General features: G+C 48.0%; 7 protein-coding genes across 7 annotated transcripts; 4 read left to right on the forward strand and 3 right to left on the reverse strand.

Moving 5' to 3' along the window:
* Positions 1 to 38: 38 nt before the first annotated feature.
* EV420DRAFT_1497560 (uncharacterized protein) lies at positions 39 to 1112 on the forward strand. Its single transcript, XM_060470925.1, has 6 exons — positions 39 to 342; positions 399 to 472; positions 522 to 545; positions 599 to 717; positions 768 to 913; positions 962 to 1112. The coding sequence occupies exons 1-5, from the start codon at positions 119 to 121 to the stop codon at positions 888 to 890; spliced, it is 564 nt and encodes a 187-aa protein (XP_060339724.1). The 5' UTR covers positions 39 to 118; the 3' UTR covers positions 891 to 913; positions 962 to 1112.
* Positions 1113 to 2214: 1102 nt separating this feature from the next.
* EV420DRAFT_1662527 (glycoside hydrolase superfamily) lies at positions 2215 to 4674 on the forward strand (the record flags this gene model as incomplete). The annotated part of the gene is made up of 9 exons (XM_060478933.1): positions 2215 to 2908; positions 2962 to 2994; positions 3053 to 3129; positions 3181 to 3410; positions 3462 to 3879; positions 3934 to 3985; positions 4035 to 4192; positions 4258 to 4561; positions 4586 to 4674. The coding sequence occupies exons 1-9, from the start codon at positions 2692 to 2694 to the stop codon at positions 4672 to 4674; spliced, it is 1578 nt and encodes a 525-aa protein (XP_060339725.1). The 5' UTR covers positions 2215 to 2691.
* A 1956-nt stretch (positions 4675 to 6630) lies between these two features.
* On the forward strand, positions 6631 to 7382 carry EV420DRAFT_1497567 (uncharacterized protein). Its single transcript, XM_060470926.1, has one exon. It carries the CDS (start codon positions 6641 to 6643, stop codon positions 7340 to 7342), a length of 702 nt encoding a protein of 233 aa, XP_060339726.1. The 5' UTR covers positions 6631 to 6640; the 3' UTR covers positions 7343 to 7382.
* Positions 7383 to 7623: 241 nt separating this feature from the next.
* On the reverse strand, positions 7624 to 9192 carry EV420DRAFT_79218 (uncharacterized protein). Its single transcript, XM_060483481.1, has 2 exons — positions 9162 to 9192; positions 7624 to 9101 (listed from the first exon to the last, which is right to left on the reverse strand). The coding sequence occupies exon 2, from the start codon at positions 8870 to 8872 to the stop codon at positions 7769 to 7771; it is 1104 nt and encodes a 367-aa protein (XP_060339727.1). The 5' UTR covers positions 8873 to 9101; positions 9162 to 9192; the 3' UTR covers positions 7624 to 7768.
* Positions 9193 to 9725: 533 nt separating this feature from the next.
* On the reverse strand, positions 9726 to 10400 carry EV420DRAFT_1258673 (telomere stability and silencing-domain-containing protein; the record flags this gene model as incomplete). The annotated part of the gene is made up of 2 exons (XM_060466909.1): positions 9726 to 9981; positions 10030 to 10400. 2 exons carry the CDS (start codon positions 10398 to 10400, stop codon positions 9726 to 9728), a joined length of 627 nt encoding a protein of 208 aa, XP_060339728.1.
* An 851-nt stretch (positions 10401 to 11251) lies between these two features.
* EV420DRAFT_1497581 (eukaryotic phosphomannomutase) lies at positions 11252 to 12728 on the forward strand. The gene is made up of 7 exons (XM_060470927.1): positions 11252 to 11387; positions 11434 to 11554; positions 11602 to 11770; positions 11829 to 11891; positions 11939 to 11975; positions 12021 to 12212; positions 12262 to 12728. The coding sequence occupies exons 1-7, from the start codon at positions 11304 to 11306 to the stop codon at positions 12367 to 12369; spliced, it is 774 nt and encodes a 257-aa protein (XP_060339729.1). The 5' UTR covers positions 11252 to 11303; the 3' UTR covers positions 12370 to 12728.
* EV420DRAFT_1298248 (uncharacterized protein) lies at positions 12593 to 14154 on the reverse strand (the record flags this gene model as incomplete). Its single annotated transcript, XM_060468355.1, has 4 exons — positions 12593 to 13239; positions 13289 to 13745; positions 13802 to 13989; positions 14041 to 14154. The coding sequence occupies 4 exons, from the start codon at positions 14152 to 14154 to the stop codon at positions 12862 to 12864; spliced, it is 1137 nt and encodes a 378-aa protein (XP_060339730.1). The 3' UTR covers positions 12593 to 12861.
* Positions 14155 to 14470: the final 316 nt, after the last annotated feature.

A 14470-nucleotide genomic window follows, 5' to 3' on the forward strand; every position in this document is an offset into this window, starting at 1 on the left:
GCGCCTACGTCAAGCTAGGCTCGCCTCGGTGCCCCAAGTGAGAAATTCCCGGGGTCGGGTCGGGCTACAGCCATTGCACAGCCACTTGTTTCCTTCGTCACTTACCAGCACTTACCACATGGTCGAACGACGAACCATGGTTCCTTCTGTCTCTGCGGTGCAAGAGCCGATTCTGTCCAAGGAAGAGAAATGGCGTCTTATGCAAGAATCCGATCATCCTCAAGTCCCAGACGGGCCAGGCGTCGATGAGATCGAGGAACAAGACTCTCCACTCGCCGAAGAAATATTCAATGCTATTACTATGATTGTTCCATTCTCATTCTTGCTCCTGATGATGGAGATGTAGGTGTTCACGATTCGATGTCGATACTGCTTGCTCTGACGAGCTAATGGGTGAGACTCATCCGGCACCAGTATGGGAAACATCCAGGGTTGGATGTGCTTGTGGAAAGGATGGTATCAAATGTCCCTAGTATGTTTGCTCTACACTTTATCGTAATTATATGCGCTTATGTTTATAGTACTGGCTTTACTCATCTTCTATAGTGTGTTGCGCGATTTCTCTTTTAAGCAGAGCGATTAACGTCAATGGTTGCAGCGATGAGATACAAGGAACACCGCAGGCTCCAAATCGGACTCTTCTTGGCCTCCGTAGGTATTGGGTGTAGGGTGACATATCTGTTGAGTCGTGGTTCCCTATATGTCAACATTAGACAGGTGAGAACTCGCGTTTCTGTCGCTGCTTGCTAATGAATAGCTCTTGATAGATACCACCACTCTGTACCCTTTGGATTTACGCAATCGTTCAGCTTGAGCTTGGGCCGGCCCTACTGAATTTGGCCACCGTCGCGGCGTATGTCTGGTGGAATAGTTTAAAGCTCCTCCGATGAACGCGTCGCGTCATTTTCTGCAAGTCAGTGCCGCATTCTTACAGGCTGTCTTTAGCTAACAGCATGTGTAGTGTATTGGCGGAGCAAAACATATTCGCAATGGACGATTTTTTCCGTGTTTCCTTCCCCTGACGGTCTATTCATGTACAGAATGTTGTCATCGTTTATAAATCAGATTGGTATTCTCAGACCTAATAAATCTACAGCTTGCAAGGAATACGCGAATCGGTTGAAGAACTCTCATGATGGGATTCTAGTCCAGCTGAGGTGTATCACACGAGTTCAGTTTCAGAGATAACAGGCCCCCTTGAACGCCGTTTCGGCAAATTGATGGTGCGAATTTTCTCAGTTGGCTTCGAGACAGGCTAGTAATAACATCTATCTAGTGATAGAACCAGTATTCTTTCCGCATGGTGCCCTACGATGTCGACACTCCAGGCTACAGGTGACATGGCTTCTCAAGATGCAATGCACACACTAACGTTAGGTTAAGATGAGTAAGTGCCTCAAGCTGATCTGAAGTAAAGATAACAACGTACTCACGCAGACCCCGCACGCAGGTAGTCAAAAACTGCGAATCCCAGATGAACGCCTAAAGATACGCAAAGTGCTTGGCAGAATCTCCGGGGAACCTGACAGGTTATCAAGCAGACCGTATCTGTCATTTTTCCTGGCTTCTTCCAGGGAATCCAGGATTGAACGATAACAGCACAAGCACCTGACGCAGCTTGGCTAAATTGTGAAACGTTAGGTCTTTAAGGTCGGCCACATTCAATGGATATCACAAGGCATCAGAGCGCTTGGAGTCCACAAGATGCGCTGGGTTACGGTGAGAAAAGACGACTTGAGCCGTCGCCTCAGTTTGAGTACCAATGACTCAAAGGCCCTCAAAGTTGCTCTAGGTTGATCCGTTGACGTGACGTCATCATTCTCGGTCGTCGTTTTCGCTTTTGACTTCGACGAATGCACAGTAGTCCCGTCTGTTGCCTACATCGACGGCATGATACTCGTCTCTGCACTCTACGCAATCCCGCTACATGGCATTTAATCAATCGTTTCGGGTTTGACACTCTCGCGTCGTTCTTGCCTTCGGATCCTAGTCAGTGTCTAAAGTCTGTGAATATTAGTGTCCGCATGGGTACCTCCGCTTGGCTGTCGCTAGCTTGGACGCAATGGGCCATATATCGCTTCCGATTCTGGTCCTTATTCTGTCACGATGTTCCGGTTTGGTATTCTCTATGACCTGGACCAATCGGTCTTACTCCGCCTAACAACCGCGTGCCGCAATCAAAGCTCTTGTTAATTGATGAATCTTTCTGTCTTCCATGCGCATCGACGGATGCGATTCTATGAGTGCCCGTTCTCTTCCCAGTCTTTATCAATGACCGGCCTATCGGCGGAAGGCTCACCTGAGCTTCTGGGTAATAATCGGAGCGCTTATTTCCATCCTGGTCTTCTTCTGCCTTCTCTGTCGCGTGTCTCTTGAGTAAGCTCTATCGTCCACTCTTACATTACCATCTCTCTCCTGGCAAATTTGTTCCCATGTGTCTTTGACTAAATTCCTTACGGGGGCCTTTTCGGGGTTTTGCATGTATCACAGACTTGTCCACTCCATATGTTCCCCCGCTCCCAGCATGAGGGTCACAGTTTGAGTTGAATTAGACTGTGCCTCGACACTAGCTTGCAACTTAATCATCTATCGGAACGGGTTGCTGGCCATATATAAGAGGCATCTGGAGAACCACGGAGACCCACTGCTCTCCTCGAGCTCAATACCCCTCCACTTCACATTCCTTATACCATGGCTACATTCAAGCGCTCTCTTCTCTTCGTTGCCTACCTTGCAGTCGCTGTCATCAATGCGACTCAGGTCATGCACCGCCCCGCCAGCTACATGGAACCTCCGACCACGTACGCAATAGAGGAAAACCCCAAGGTGAACAGGATCCAGAAACGTGATACCGGCAAGGCATCCATGGCATACTTCACCAACTGGGGTATCTATGCAGCCAATTTCCGTTAGTATTCTAGTATCGCTTTGATATGGAAACTTTCTGACGTGATTCTGCAGAACCGCAGAATATCGTTACGAATACTTTGACGCGTACGCTCGGTTATATTCTGCTCTGAATGACTCTCTGATGTGCGTTTATGAAAATTAGACATTCTCTATGCGTTTGCGGATGTGGATCCGTCTACAGGAGCTGTTAAGCTCACTGACTCCTGGGCTGATGAGCAGGTGAGTGGATATCGGGTTGCTCATTGTGTATTGTTTACTCAGGTGTACTAGAAACACTACGACGGAGACAGCTGGAACGATAGCGGGAACAACCTTTACGGATGTTTGAAGCAGTTGTACCTTATCAAGCTCGCCAACCGGAACCTCAAAGTTATTCTCTCCGTTGGTGGTTGGACATACTCACAATCTGGTCATTTCTCCTTTGTCACCTCCTCTTCGAGTCGTTCGACCTTTGTTTCCAACGCTGTGACTCTAGTTGAGGACTACGGTTTCGATGGCATGTCAGTATTTTTCGTCTCTATCAAGGCAATTGTGCTCAGTCTCTGTTCTAGTGACATCGACTTTGAATATCCTTCCAACTCTGCGGAAGGTCAAGGCTTTGCCGACCTCTTGACCGAGTTACGCTCTGCCTTCGATACACTTGCCACGTCCAAGGGCGACACCACTCCATACCAACTTTCAGCCGCTGTCTCTGCCGGGCCAAATAACTACGCCAACCTTGTTATTCCTCAGATGGACAAAGCTCTGACACATTGGAACCTGATGGCGTACGATTATGCCGGTTCCTGGTTGACCTACGCTGATAACCAAGCCAATCTTTATGGTGGTGCTCGGACAGGGGTGAGCACTGATGCTGCAGTGAAACATTTCGTTTCTGCGGGAGCGGATATCAGTAAGATCACAATGGGTATGCCATTGTATGGCCGGGCATTCGAGAACACAAACGGTATTGGCCAGTCTTACAACGGTGTACGTGTTTTACAGCTCTTCGTGTTTATTTATCTCATCATGCTCTCTATCCAGATTGGTGCGGGAACTATCGAGGCCGGTATTTACTCATATAAAGCGCTTCCTCGTATGTTTTTGGCTTAATGACCTCGATTTTGGCTGACGCAATATAACAGTGGCTGGCGCCCAGGTCTATGAAAATGTCACCGATGTTACGAGCTACTCGTACGACTCTTCTAAGAAGGAATTGGTCTCATACGATACCCCGAATATCGTTTCCTTGAAGAGCAAGTACATCCAGGACAACGGCATGGCAGGATCTATGTTCTGGGAGGTTCGTGCTACTATCTTTTGGCATGCTGCTACTTGGAGTCTTCAAGCTGACATTCCATTTCCCAGCTGTCGACGGACAAAGTGGGTTCCGAGTCCCTCGTTGGTACCGCAGCTGGTGTACTCGGCACCCTCGACACGACACCGAACCATATCAGCTACCCGAACAGCAAGTGGGACAACATCAGGAATAACATGGGACAGAGCGGATCCACGCCTACGAGCTCCACGACCACTACCAGTGCTAGTTCGACACCTACGGGTGGAAGCGGAAGCTGCTCTGGCGTTTCAGCATGGGATTCGACAGCTGTCTATGTCGGCGGCAACCAGGTATCTTATGGTAGGCTTTCCTCTTCTCGTTGGCGTTTATTCGGTGGATATTGACTTGGCTCCACAGGCGGAAAGCTTTGGACTGCTTCTTGGTGGACGCAAGGTGATACCCCCGGAGGTTCAGCTGGTGTCTGGAAAGCGGTTAGTACCTGCTGAGCATTGAGCGCCGATCGTGGAGGAATATATATTTAAACTCTTTCCCTCTATTATTCGTTCTTTCAATTGTACATATTAGGGCATCTCTGCCAATCATCACTCATTTATGAATACATTACTTGCATCGTGAAATCCGTGAAATTGATGGTGCCGGGGATTCCTTATGAAGGTTACCGAGCTCTTGTCACGTCAAGGTCGACTTCTGACAAATCAACATAAAATCCTCGGCTTTTCTTGTTGACCTTGAGGGCCAAGGCCAGTCCGTCTTTGGAGAAGTGCTTCGGAAGTGGTGCCAAAGTGGTGCCGACTGCTTCGAGAACGAAGTTCGAACTCCGCTTGGATATCCACTTTTCTCTTCTTCCACTGGGCTTCGAGCACGTCGGTGACGGATTTTCACCCCACATGTGTTGTCATGTCGATAACATACATCTTCTTCCAAGTCAATATAACTGCCAAAGATCCTACCTTGCTTGACTTGAACGCGTGCAAGCACTGTGACATTTGTCGTCTTTGACCATTTGCGCCTGCAGCTTACAACGATATCGAAGCTTCGTGGACGAGTAAGGACTCAAGACTTGAAAGACAGCCTATTAGTCAACACTAGATGCCATACTCTGGAGCCTTCTTACGACTTCGGAGACAATCCGAGACTCACCTCGAGTTACGATTCTTCCCATAGAAATTTTGGAAAAGTGTGCAGAGCCTTAGTATTCTCTTCTCGGTTATGCGCTTCCATAACATTGAATTCCTGCGATCAGACAGCTGGTGAACTAGGTGCCAATATTTTCTTTTGACTTGGAACCATGCAGCTAGTCCTGAAGTGCTGCGAGTTTATTTATGGTAGCACGAAGTCGTGCTGACATTTCCCAGTTCCATAATCCGGCTTAGTGTCGACTGGGACTTGGATCTCATCCATCTGATTCTCATGCAATTCTCATGACAAGCGTTCATCTCCGAAGCCACGGTGACTGGGCAACAATTCCTTTCTTTAACGCTGATGTTTGTCTTAAAAACATCTCACGAGCCGATATGCACCGGAATACTCTTTATGTTCAGCGCCGACATAACGGGGCAAACCTTAATAAAACACGCTGATCGACCACTTGTGAGTTATTCACGTGATCGTGGCACAGTGTTTGAGCTTTGGCTTTCTACACTTTTGTTCGTAGCTTGTGCCACACTTCATAAAGGCAAGAATCAAGCCTTCTGATTTCACATCAAACTATGTCACGGTGAATGGAAACTATTGTCGGATACACTGCTTCTGCCACCATCTTTAATGGAACCTTAAGACTTGGCCGCATTGTCCAGATGCCACATATAACGCCTGGGAACTAGAAATCTCTCTGCTTATCCCTACTCACGATTCTTACGCCATTTCTGCAAACATCTTCGCCAACGACGACCTGAATATCATTCATGGAACAGATATTCAAGGTGCTCGAAGCTCCTTCTCTGGAGAGACCTCTCGGAGCTCCCCCACCGGAATACGGGAACTCCAGTGACAACTTTCTTTCACGCTATCTGGAGCAACATACCACACCAGTAAACCTTGAAACAGGCTTCGTGCCATCGGATATCCAGCCTCCCAAGCACGTAGACCTCGATTGGGATCAACCTATTGGAACGGAATTCATCCAACACTACAACTCTCGTCCTGTCGTCACAAAGAACTCTTTCGTTTATTTCACTCATCCTGGCTTGGAACTTGAAGGGACGGCGTACATTCCATGTAGGTGGATCCCTGAAAGTCATCTTTTCAACGTCGAAGCTGTGGAGCGCGATGGCGTGCGCGCCTTGTTGTCTGAGGAGGTGTGTATCTCGTAATTTGATATCTACGCTTTTCTCTGACAGCGTTCAACAGCAATATGTCGAATACTTGAAGTCCCAGAGCTCGTTGGGCTACTGTCCACAGAGTTTTCCTCCTCCTTGTCTATCCGCTTGTCTGCAACCTGTCGACACAACCATGTCCACCGGCCTTAGTTGGGAATATTCGGGCTCCAGTCTCTCAGGAGTACCTCGTGCTATTAACGAAGGTGTAACTGTGGACCCGCGTAGCTTCTGCGTCTCCCCCGGTAATACAGAGACCGCCTTGCCACTGCCTACCTATTTCTCCGCTTTTGGGACTGGCATAGACATTGATCGTGAATACGACGACCCTTTCGAGGAAGAAGACTTGGAACGCCATCTACCAACCTTCACAGTTTCCGACGGGGAGGCTTCTTATCTAGAGGACCATTCGAAGTGGGATGAATCGGCTGGAACGCCTCTCGCGTCTGATCAAGGACTCAGTGTCACGCCATCAACACGACGCCAATCCATCAAGCCAGTGCTGAAGAAAAGCCGAACCCATCGAAAAAAGGTTCCCGCATCCCGAAAACATTCACTACCATCAATGACCAAGGCGCCATTGTACTCGCCTAATCGCTCTGAGATTTCTCCATACGGGCTTCGAGCAACGCGTAATGTCACCGCGAAAATGAATGCTATCTTTCAAGAGTCCCTGTCTGCGAGCTTGGAGCTATCCGACGCATCTAGAGCGTCACACCCGAAAAATGCGAGTACTTCGGCTGACACATTAGAGGGCGAACTTGGGGCAATGGGAAACCAACGAACAATGTTCTTTCGAACGCAATCGTCAAGTCGGCCTCTTGCGCCACGAAATTGACTATCCGACCTAGAATATACGGGACGCATTTGAAATCGGGCATCTTCAACGGTCCTTTTTTTTATTGACTACACTACATATGCAAGTCCTATTGGTATCCTCAGTAAATTTAATAAGAACCTTCTCGTACATAATATTTTCTCAGTTTTATCATATCTATCAAAGAGGATTCATTTATAGTCTCAGCGCGATATGCAATTTTCAACTTTCAGGTGAATAAGATCAAGACGACTCGGATGCCAACAATGGACAGCGGTACTTAGGTTGTAGAGAGGTTTCTAGACGATTTATTGAACATAGGACCATATTGAGGACATAAAATTATATAGGATCTAATTATGTAAAATTCTAAATGAGGCGCATAAATGAATTGCTATCTACGTGAAGGAAGTGAATGCATTAAATGTCATTGCCAGTCGTGTCACTTTAAGCCTTCCGAGCCCTGACTTTCTTCTTAGTCGACTTGTTAGCCGGACTCTTTTGCACTGGACTCTTTCTCGCAGTTCTATTCTTGCACCTGCCCCGAAAGTTCCGCATATGCCTGAGCATAGGATCTCGCCTTGTGAACATCATCTGGCATGCGTCGCACTTGAAACGGTGCGCCTCGTGTCTCTGAGACAAGAAATGCCTCCTTATATCTCCCACGCTCTTGCCTGTGGCGTCGCACTCAAGGTACGAACACCGAACGGCATCGGGCCTCTCATCCTCAGCGTGCTCCTCATGGAAGTGGTCGACGGCACTGTTGATCGACCATAATTCGGCGTCGCACGTGGGGTACATGCAACGCACTCGTACTTCCCGGTCGTGGAAAGACCATCGCTCGGATGACTGTTGGAAGTTGGCCTTTTTGCCGCGTTTTGGCTTGGGCGACTCGGAGGTGGCCTTCGGGGTTCGCGCGCGCTTTCGGGTGTCAGTCGCAGGCTCGTCGTAGTCAGAGTCATCACCACCTGAGCAGCATGTATCTGAAGAGTCATCGGCAGAAGGACGATAACCGACGTCTCCAGAGTCGACAATGGTGCAAGGATCGGAGACAGAGCTGGATGGACTCCAGTCGCGGTACTCTGACGAAGGAGATGGCTGGGAAAACAGGGTGACAGTCGACGCGTCTTCGTCCATCGAGTCGCATGATCCTCCGCCGTTGCCGTCGTATTCTGGGTCAAGGTCGTATTCCGCGTCTTCGTCCATGTTCGCAACCTGCGGGGGGCTGGGGCTCCCGGAATACGACATACTATCGCCGGCGGGCACTGCGGCAGGTGGTTCGAGCGAGGGACAATAGAAATTGAAGTACGACAATTCGTTGGTGATGTCTGGGTGGAAATCGCCGTAGAACATGGGATCTCCGAAAATGAACAGGTTTTCCACTATAGGTGGTGGGGTAAAGGAGATCTCGCCGGTGGGAGTGTAGTACGGACCAGTTACGGTGGAGGGTGCTGGGGAGATCGACTCGGTGTCCATGCTGGATGCCCCAGGGTTGAGGAGCATTCCGTCGACGCCCTGGTTGAAAATGGAACTGTCGGGGAAGAATGCCATTGCAATTCAAGACTTGCGTTCTGAGGAAGGCTGGAGGCAGTAGAATGAGGTAGAGAACGTTGGGAATTCTGGCAGTGACTTATATACATGACGAGGTCTGTCTTTGTCTGGTTAAAGCTTCAATGGCTTGACTTGGGCCACTCCGTAAACTGGACCCTGATTTGCGTGATCGAGCCAGGACAATGTGTTTTATGTAACTCGGATGCAACTTTTGATTGTGCAAAGACGCCTGTTAAACCAGCAACATGGCATTAGCACCGATTGTCAAACGTAACCTCAGAGAACTTGCCATATGTAGTATGGAGACATCCAACTTTCAGGATCTTTACGGCAGATAATCTTTGTTAGAACCAGAGAAGATATTTCATCGAATCGAGAAATTTTCAATGAGATGAATGAAGCATTGCCTTAATATGATAAGCATCTAGTATTGTTCCATCGGTCAATGTTCAGGAGAAGCTGAAGCATGGACATGTTCAAGCCAACAGCTTTGACCAGACTGACCCTCTCCTTCGCACTGCCACATTCCGATTTGACTCTCTCGAAAAATAAAGTTGGATCCTGGTACCAGAAATTACTACATTTTGCTGCTGATAACTGCGCCGACTCACAAACAAGCATCAAGCCAATAGGAAATAGCGGTTTCGAGTTGAATAACTATCAAAATACAGAACTAGATATATGTCCCAAAGAGAAAACTAGGCGCCTACGGCTTCAACGTTAGAGGCAGTAGCCGCAGGAGTTTTAACAGTCTTGTCGGTTACTGAGGTATCGTGTGTCAATTTCGCCTTCTTTTTCTTCTTCAGTAGGGCTAGATACCATAGTAAGATAACTGCGAATGATAAACGTAGAGCTACTTACCAGCAGACACCGCGTTCTTGACACCATCCACTAGCTCCTTGCTCTGCTCCAAGTATTCCGTATCGTCAAACCGATGCTTCTTGCCTGCCAGCGGTGTAGGCTCGGACTGTCCTGGAGTGCTTGTTCCGCTACTGGATCCTTTCCTCGGCTCGATGCCTAATTTACGCTCAAGAGCTTCCAGCTTTGCTTTCTGAGCTTCAGCCTTGGCAGCGGCGCGCTCGGGTTCTGCTTCAAGATACTCAGCCAGCCTAGGGAAGAATTAGCTAGAGATTATTATAAGCTGCAGTTATACGTACTTCTTCGCCTCCTTTATGGTGCTTAATCGCCTCCCACTCAGATCCCGACATGAATCATTGTTGCTTGTCTTCTGGCTGCTCATACGCCCACCTGCCGCCCGCAGCTGAGACCCAAAACCTCCCTTACCACCGAGGAGTCGAGGTGTGAGACGAAGCGTCAAGAAATCAGAGTCATTGAGGAGTGTTGAAAGAGGTGCTTCGTCTATGAGAGGAGCCCCAGAATGGGTGGAGAGTCGAAGTGAGTCCACTGGAAGAAGAGGATACCTCTCTTCAAGCAAAGGCAAGATAGATGATACAGGCGTCAACGACGGCACTGCCAACGACAAGGAGGGGAAGGGAGCAAATGCAGAGACGAGGATATTGGTGGTCATAATGGTTGGTGGGAGAAGGGTCCTTGCCCAAATTCAGCATTGGTTAGTCAGCAAAAAGGATGCACAGCCACATATAAATGTTGTTTCAGCTTCGTCAGCATTTACAGGATGAAATCAACAGCACTAATAAGCTCTATCTCCTTCACGGACGCAAGGAACCACAGAAAAATAAGCCTCCTGCTCAAGTTGTCTTGCATATGCGCCACTATCTTGATGTACCCGTTTTGGAACATCGTACGGCTCTCACACGACTCTTGCTGTCCAATCATCTTCTCGCACTAGAGAGAATGAGATGGTCAGAATATGGCAAACCTAAAGTAACGAGAGATCACCGGAAATATCGGTTCTGCAGGACTGTTGTTGAGTCGCCTGAACATGCCCTCTTGCGTTGCAATGGGACGGTGAACTTGATTGAATTGCGAAAGGAGATATGGGCCGAATTGTCCAATGTCGGGTAGAATCCCTTCTGTCCTTCTACTATTTGATCAAGTTGACGACGTGTACTTCCTCCAGCAACTGATTGCTGAAAGATCAACTATTACCTTGGTTGCTATGTTTGCTTATAATGTGCTTCAAATTTTCTATGCAGTGCCGATGCTTCGGGAGGTGTGAGTTTATTTGGGGGGCCACTAATACAGTCTTACTGCTTACAGGTTTTTCAAGTTCTACTGCGGGCTTGTTTCAAGTGCGTAAGCTCGGCTTGAGGGGTGTGTGAGCGGTTTAGCAAGTGGAGGGATGTCGTAGTGCCACATCTTGTATACTTGCGTCCGGCGTGCCCAAGTGGTAACGTGCCGTGTAATGATGATGATGATGATGATGCTTGCATGAGATGTTGATTTCAAATTCTCGCTCCTGATGTGAACGTGTCTGATCAGATTCAATTGTGGACCACCATATTCCCTAATGGTTTCTTCAGTTTTTGCGGATAGACTACACAAGAAGCTTCTCTTGTTCGATGTCGATGGAACGCTTACTCCTGCTCGACAAGTATGGAAACGCCTTTGTTTCTTGCAACTGGCTGACTCGTCGCCAGACTGCCTCGCCAGAGATGATCCAAGTCCTGCGCGAGCTCAGGACAAAAATTGTCATAGGTTTCATTGGAGGATCTGATCTAGTCAAAATCTCAGAGCAATTGTCTGTCGATGGAAGTAATGGTGAGCTGTGTTCACTGTCTCCTTTCCTCTCTACTGATCAAATCCAGTTGTCGAAGACTTTGACTACGCCTTCGCCGAAAACGGCCTGACCGCTTACAAGCTGGGAGGCCCGCTTCAATCTCAGTCATTCATCAAGTATCTCGGCGAGGACAACTACAAGAAGCTTGTAAACTTTATTCTCCACTATCTCGCTGATATGGACGTCCCGGTGAAACGGTCAGCACCAGAACCCTATTTGTGATACTATACTTGGACTGACTTTTCTATATTCCAGTGGTACTTTTGTTGAATTCCGAAATGGCATGATTAACGTCAGTCCCATTGGGCGCAATGCTACGTATGTTATATCATCTACCTTGTATTACAGTTCTGACAGCCGCATAGAAAAGAGGAACGCGATGAATTCGAAGCTTATGACAAGGTATAAAGTTCCGTATCCCCATGCACGTAACTAAGTTTGCTCCAGATTCACGGACTACGAGCCGCCTTTGTTAAGGTTCTCCAGGAGAAGTTTGCCGATTACGATCTAACGTTTTCAATCGGTGGCCAAATCTCCTTTGATGTATTCCCTCGCGGCTGGGATAAGACGTATGCACTTCGTCACGTCGAAGATGAAGGCTTCGAAGAAATTCATTTCTTCGGGGACAAGACGTACAAGGTAAACCTAATGTTTGAATGTACTAGCATGAAGTGACATCTACTCCAAGGGAGGAAATGACTACGAAATTTTCACCGACCCTCGGACCATTGGCCACGCAGTTGCCAGTCCTGTAGATACCATACGCATTTTGAAGGAGTTGTATCTAGATCCTTGAGAGCGTAGATGATTGGACAGAAATTAGAAGATGGGAAGGCAAACATAGAATTTTGGGATATTTTTAGATACCTGGCTAGAGGTTGGCAATTACATCCTTCATAAGCCTTCATACTGCCGGACTAGTCAGCATAAGGCACGCACACTTTCTGTCACGTCTGCAGTCGTCATCGAGATATTTAATCCCGCTGTGGCTATTTATAACCGGTTGCGCCCTAATGCTTATTTCTCTTCGTTCACTCCCTAGTCCCTTCGTATGGATCCGATCCCGTGAGGCGCTGCATAGTTCTCAACGCTATGTTGTCAGTCACAGCGGCAGGGTCCTACGCAGTCTGCGATGCAACTATGAAGTATATTGACAAGGCTTGGTAGCAACGGCGCAGAAAACATTGGCTGTTTCCTTTTTAGAGACCGCTTGCCAGTGCGACGACGACTACTACTACTACTTAGTACAGCGTGGAGAAACTAGAGAAGGACAGAACGTAAGAAAATTTTATTGCTGCTTGTCTTTGCCTGTATCCGAGCCCCACAATGCCTCTTCAATTTCTTTCTTCCTTTCCCCTCCCCTAAGCCTGTAATATAGAGACATTTCCATTGTTTTGATGAAACCAAACATTGCGACTCTCTTTTGATAGAGTGCATACGAAGGGTACTTTGACTTTGTGATCTGTTCCGTGTACCTGGTAGACGCGAGGAAAAGGATGCTCAGGCTTGCAGCTGGAAACAGAGGCCAAAATGGTGACACATCCCTGAGAATTTCTGCTATAGGCGTCGTAGTTAGGTATGGATAGATGTCGAAGCATCGAGTAAAGGAACAGTGGGGAACGTCCGGCGGGAACGGCGCAACTATAGGGAAGAGCGTGTTTGTCCACTAAGAATGTCGATATGAGGACAGAGCGCAGCACAATGAGAAACCTTACCCAAAAAAGCTGCTCGCAAGTGAAATTTGGATGCCTAGAATACGCCCACAATCCACGGGTCACAAATCCTCTTTTTGCGTCCGCTGGGTTCCAGTTAAGACGAGCACCAGCCCACTGCTTCTTTTCATCGTAGTCGTCCGTGCCTTTGAGGTATGAATGTTTGTAGGCATGAAAAGCATACTGCTGATTATCGGCTGTAAATTCAATGCAAAGTATGACAAGACTGGATAATGCAAGGACGACGTCAGAAGGGACAAGATCTTTGTGCGGTTGCTGTACCGCAGCGATGTATGTTGGAATTCCAAGTGACAGGAGCAGTATGTTCTGAATTCCGGAGATAAAAACGAAGTTGGTGATTTGGAAGAGCCACACAGGGAGTTGGGTGCGGAGTACAGCCCATCGATAATCTTCGTCCTTCAAGTTGAACAGACCGCGACGGTAGGTGTTATAGCTCAGCCTAACAACGAATGTCAGGACATGGCAACGAGCTAGAACGAAGCTCATAGTACGTGCCTGTACATCCAGATAATTTCGAGCGCGACCATCAATACGGCGCGCAAGCTGTAGTCGCTGGCGAAGGCCACGAGCTCGTCAGGTACATATGGACACAAGGGAAACGGCTGAATTGATTTTGGCCACAAAGGCAGCAAGGCGAAGTATGCGGAATAGATGACCGGAAGAAACGTCCAGAGACGGTCGACCTAGGTGCATATATTCAGCTATTGACCTAACCAAGAGAGCCATGAGCCTACCTGAGATACATTAGCCGTTACAATGGATGCAACATACGTCGCCGCCGTCACGAATGCGCAAAACTGTAGAGGCCAGGCGAATTCGGCCCATGATGGTAGTAGAAGGTAAGTCATGATGGGTTGGTCAGCAGGCGCATGTCAACCACCCACCTCTGGCCCCCTCTGGTTTTTCTCGCGAGAAATAAAGTAGCGTGACACAGGGCTTGCCTCCGCAAGCCCCCATTACATTGCGGGACGTGATAGGCTAATATACATTTGTACAGTACTATGTAAAATGCCGAAAATCTCAGGGAGTGGTGGGAGGGTGACGAAAAAAGAGTTGATTAAACGGCTTGTAAATTAATAAATAGGCGATGCCTTTGAAACCTGGTATCAGCTGCGCTGAATGAGCATAAAAGTGAGGGAGCGAGCGAAGCTCAGCTCACCTTGG

Source organism: Desarmillaria tabescens (assembly GCF_030435595.1).
Source record: "Desarmillaria tabescens strain CCBAS 213 chromosome Unknown EV420scaffold_1, whole genome shotgun sequence".
NCBI classification, from domain to species: domain Eukaryota; kingdom Fungi; phylum Basidiomycota; class Agaricomycetes; order Agaricales; family Physalacriaceae; genus Desarmillaria; species Desarmillaria tabescens.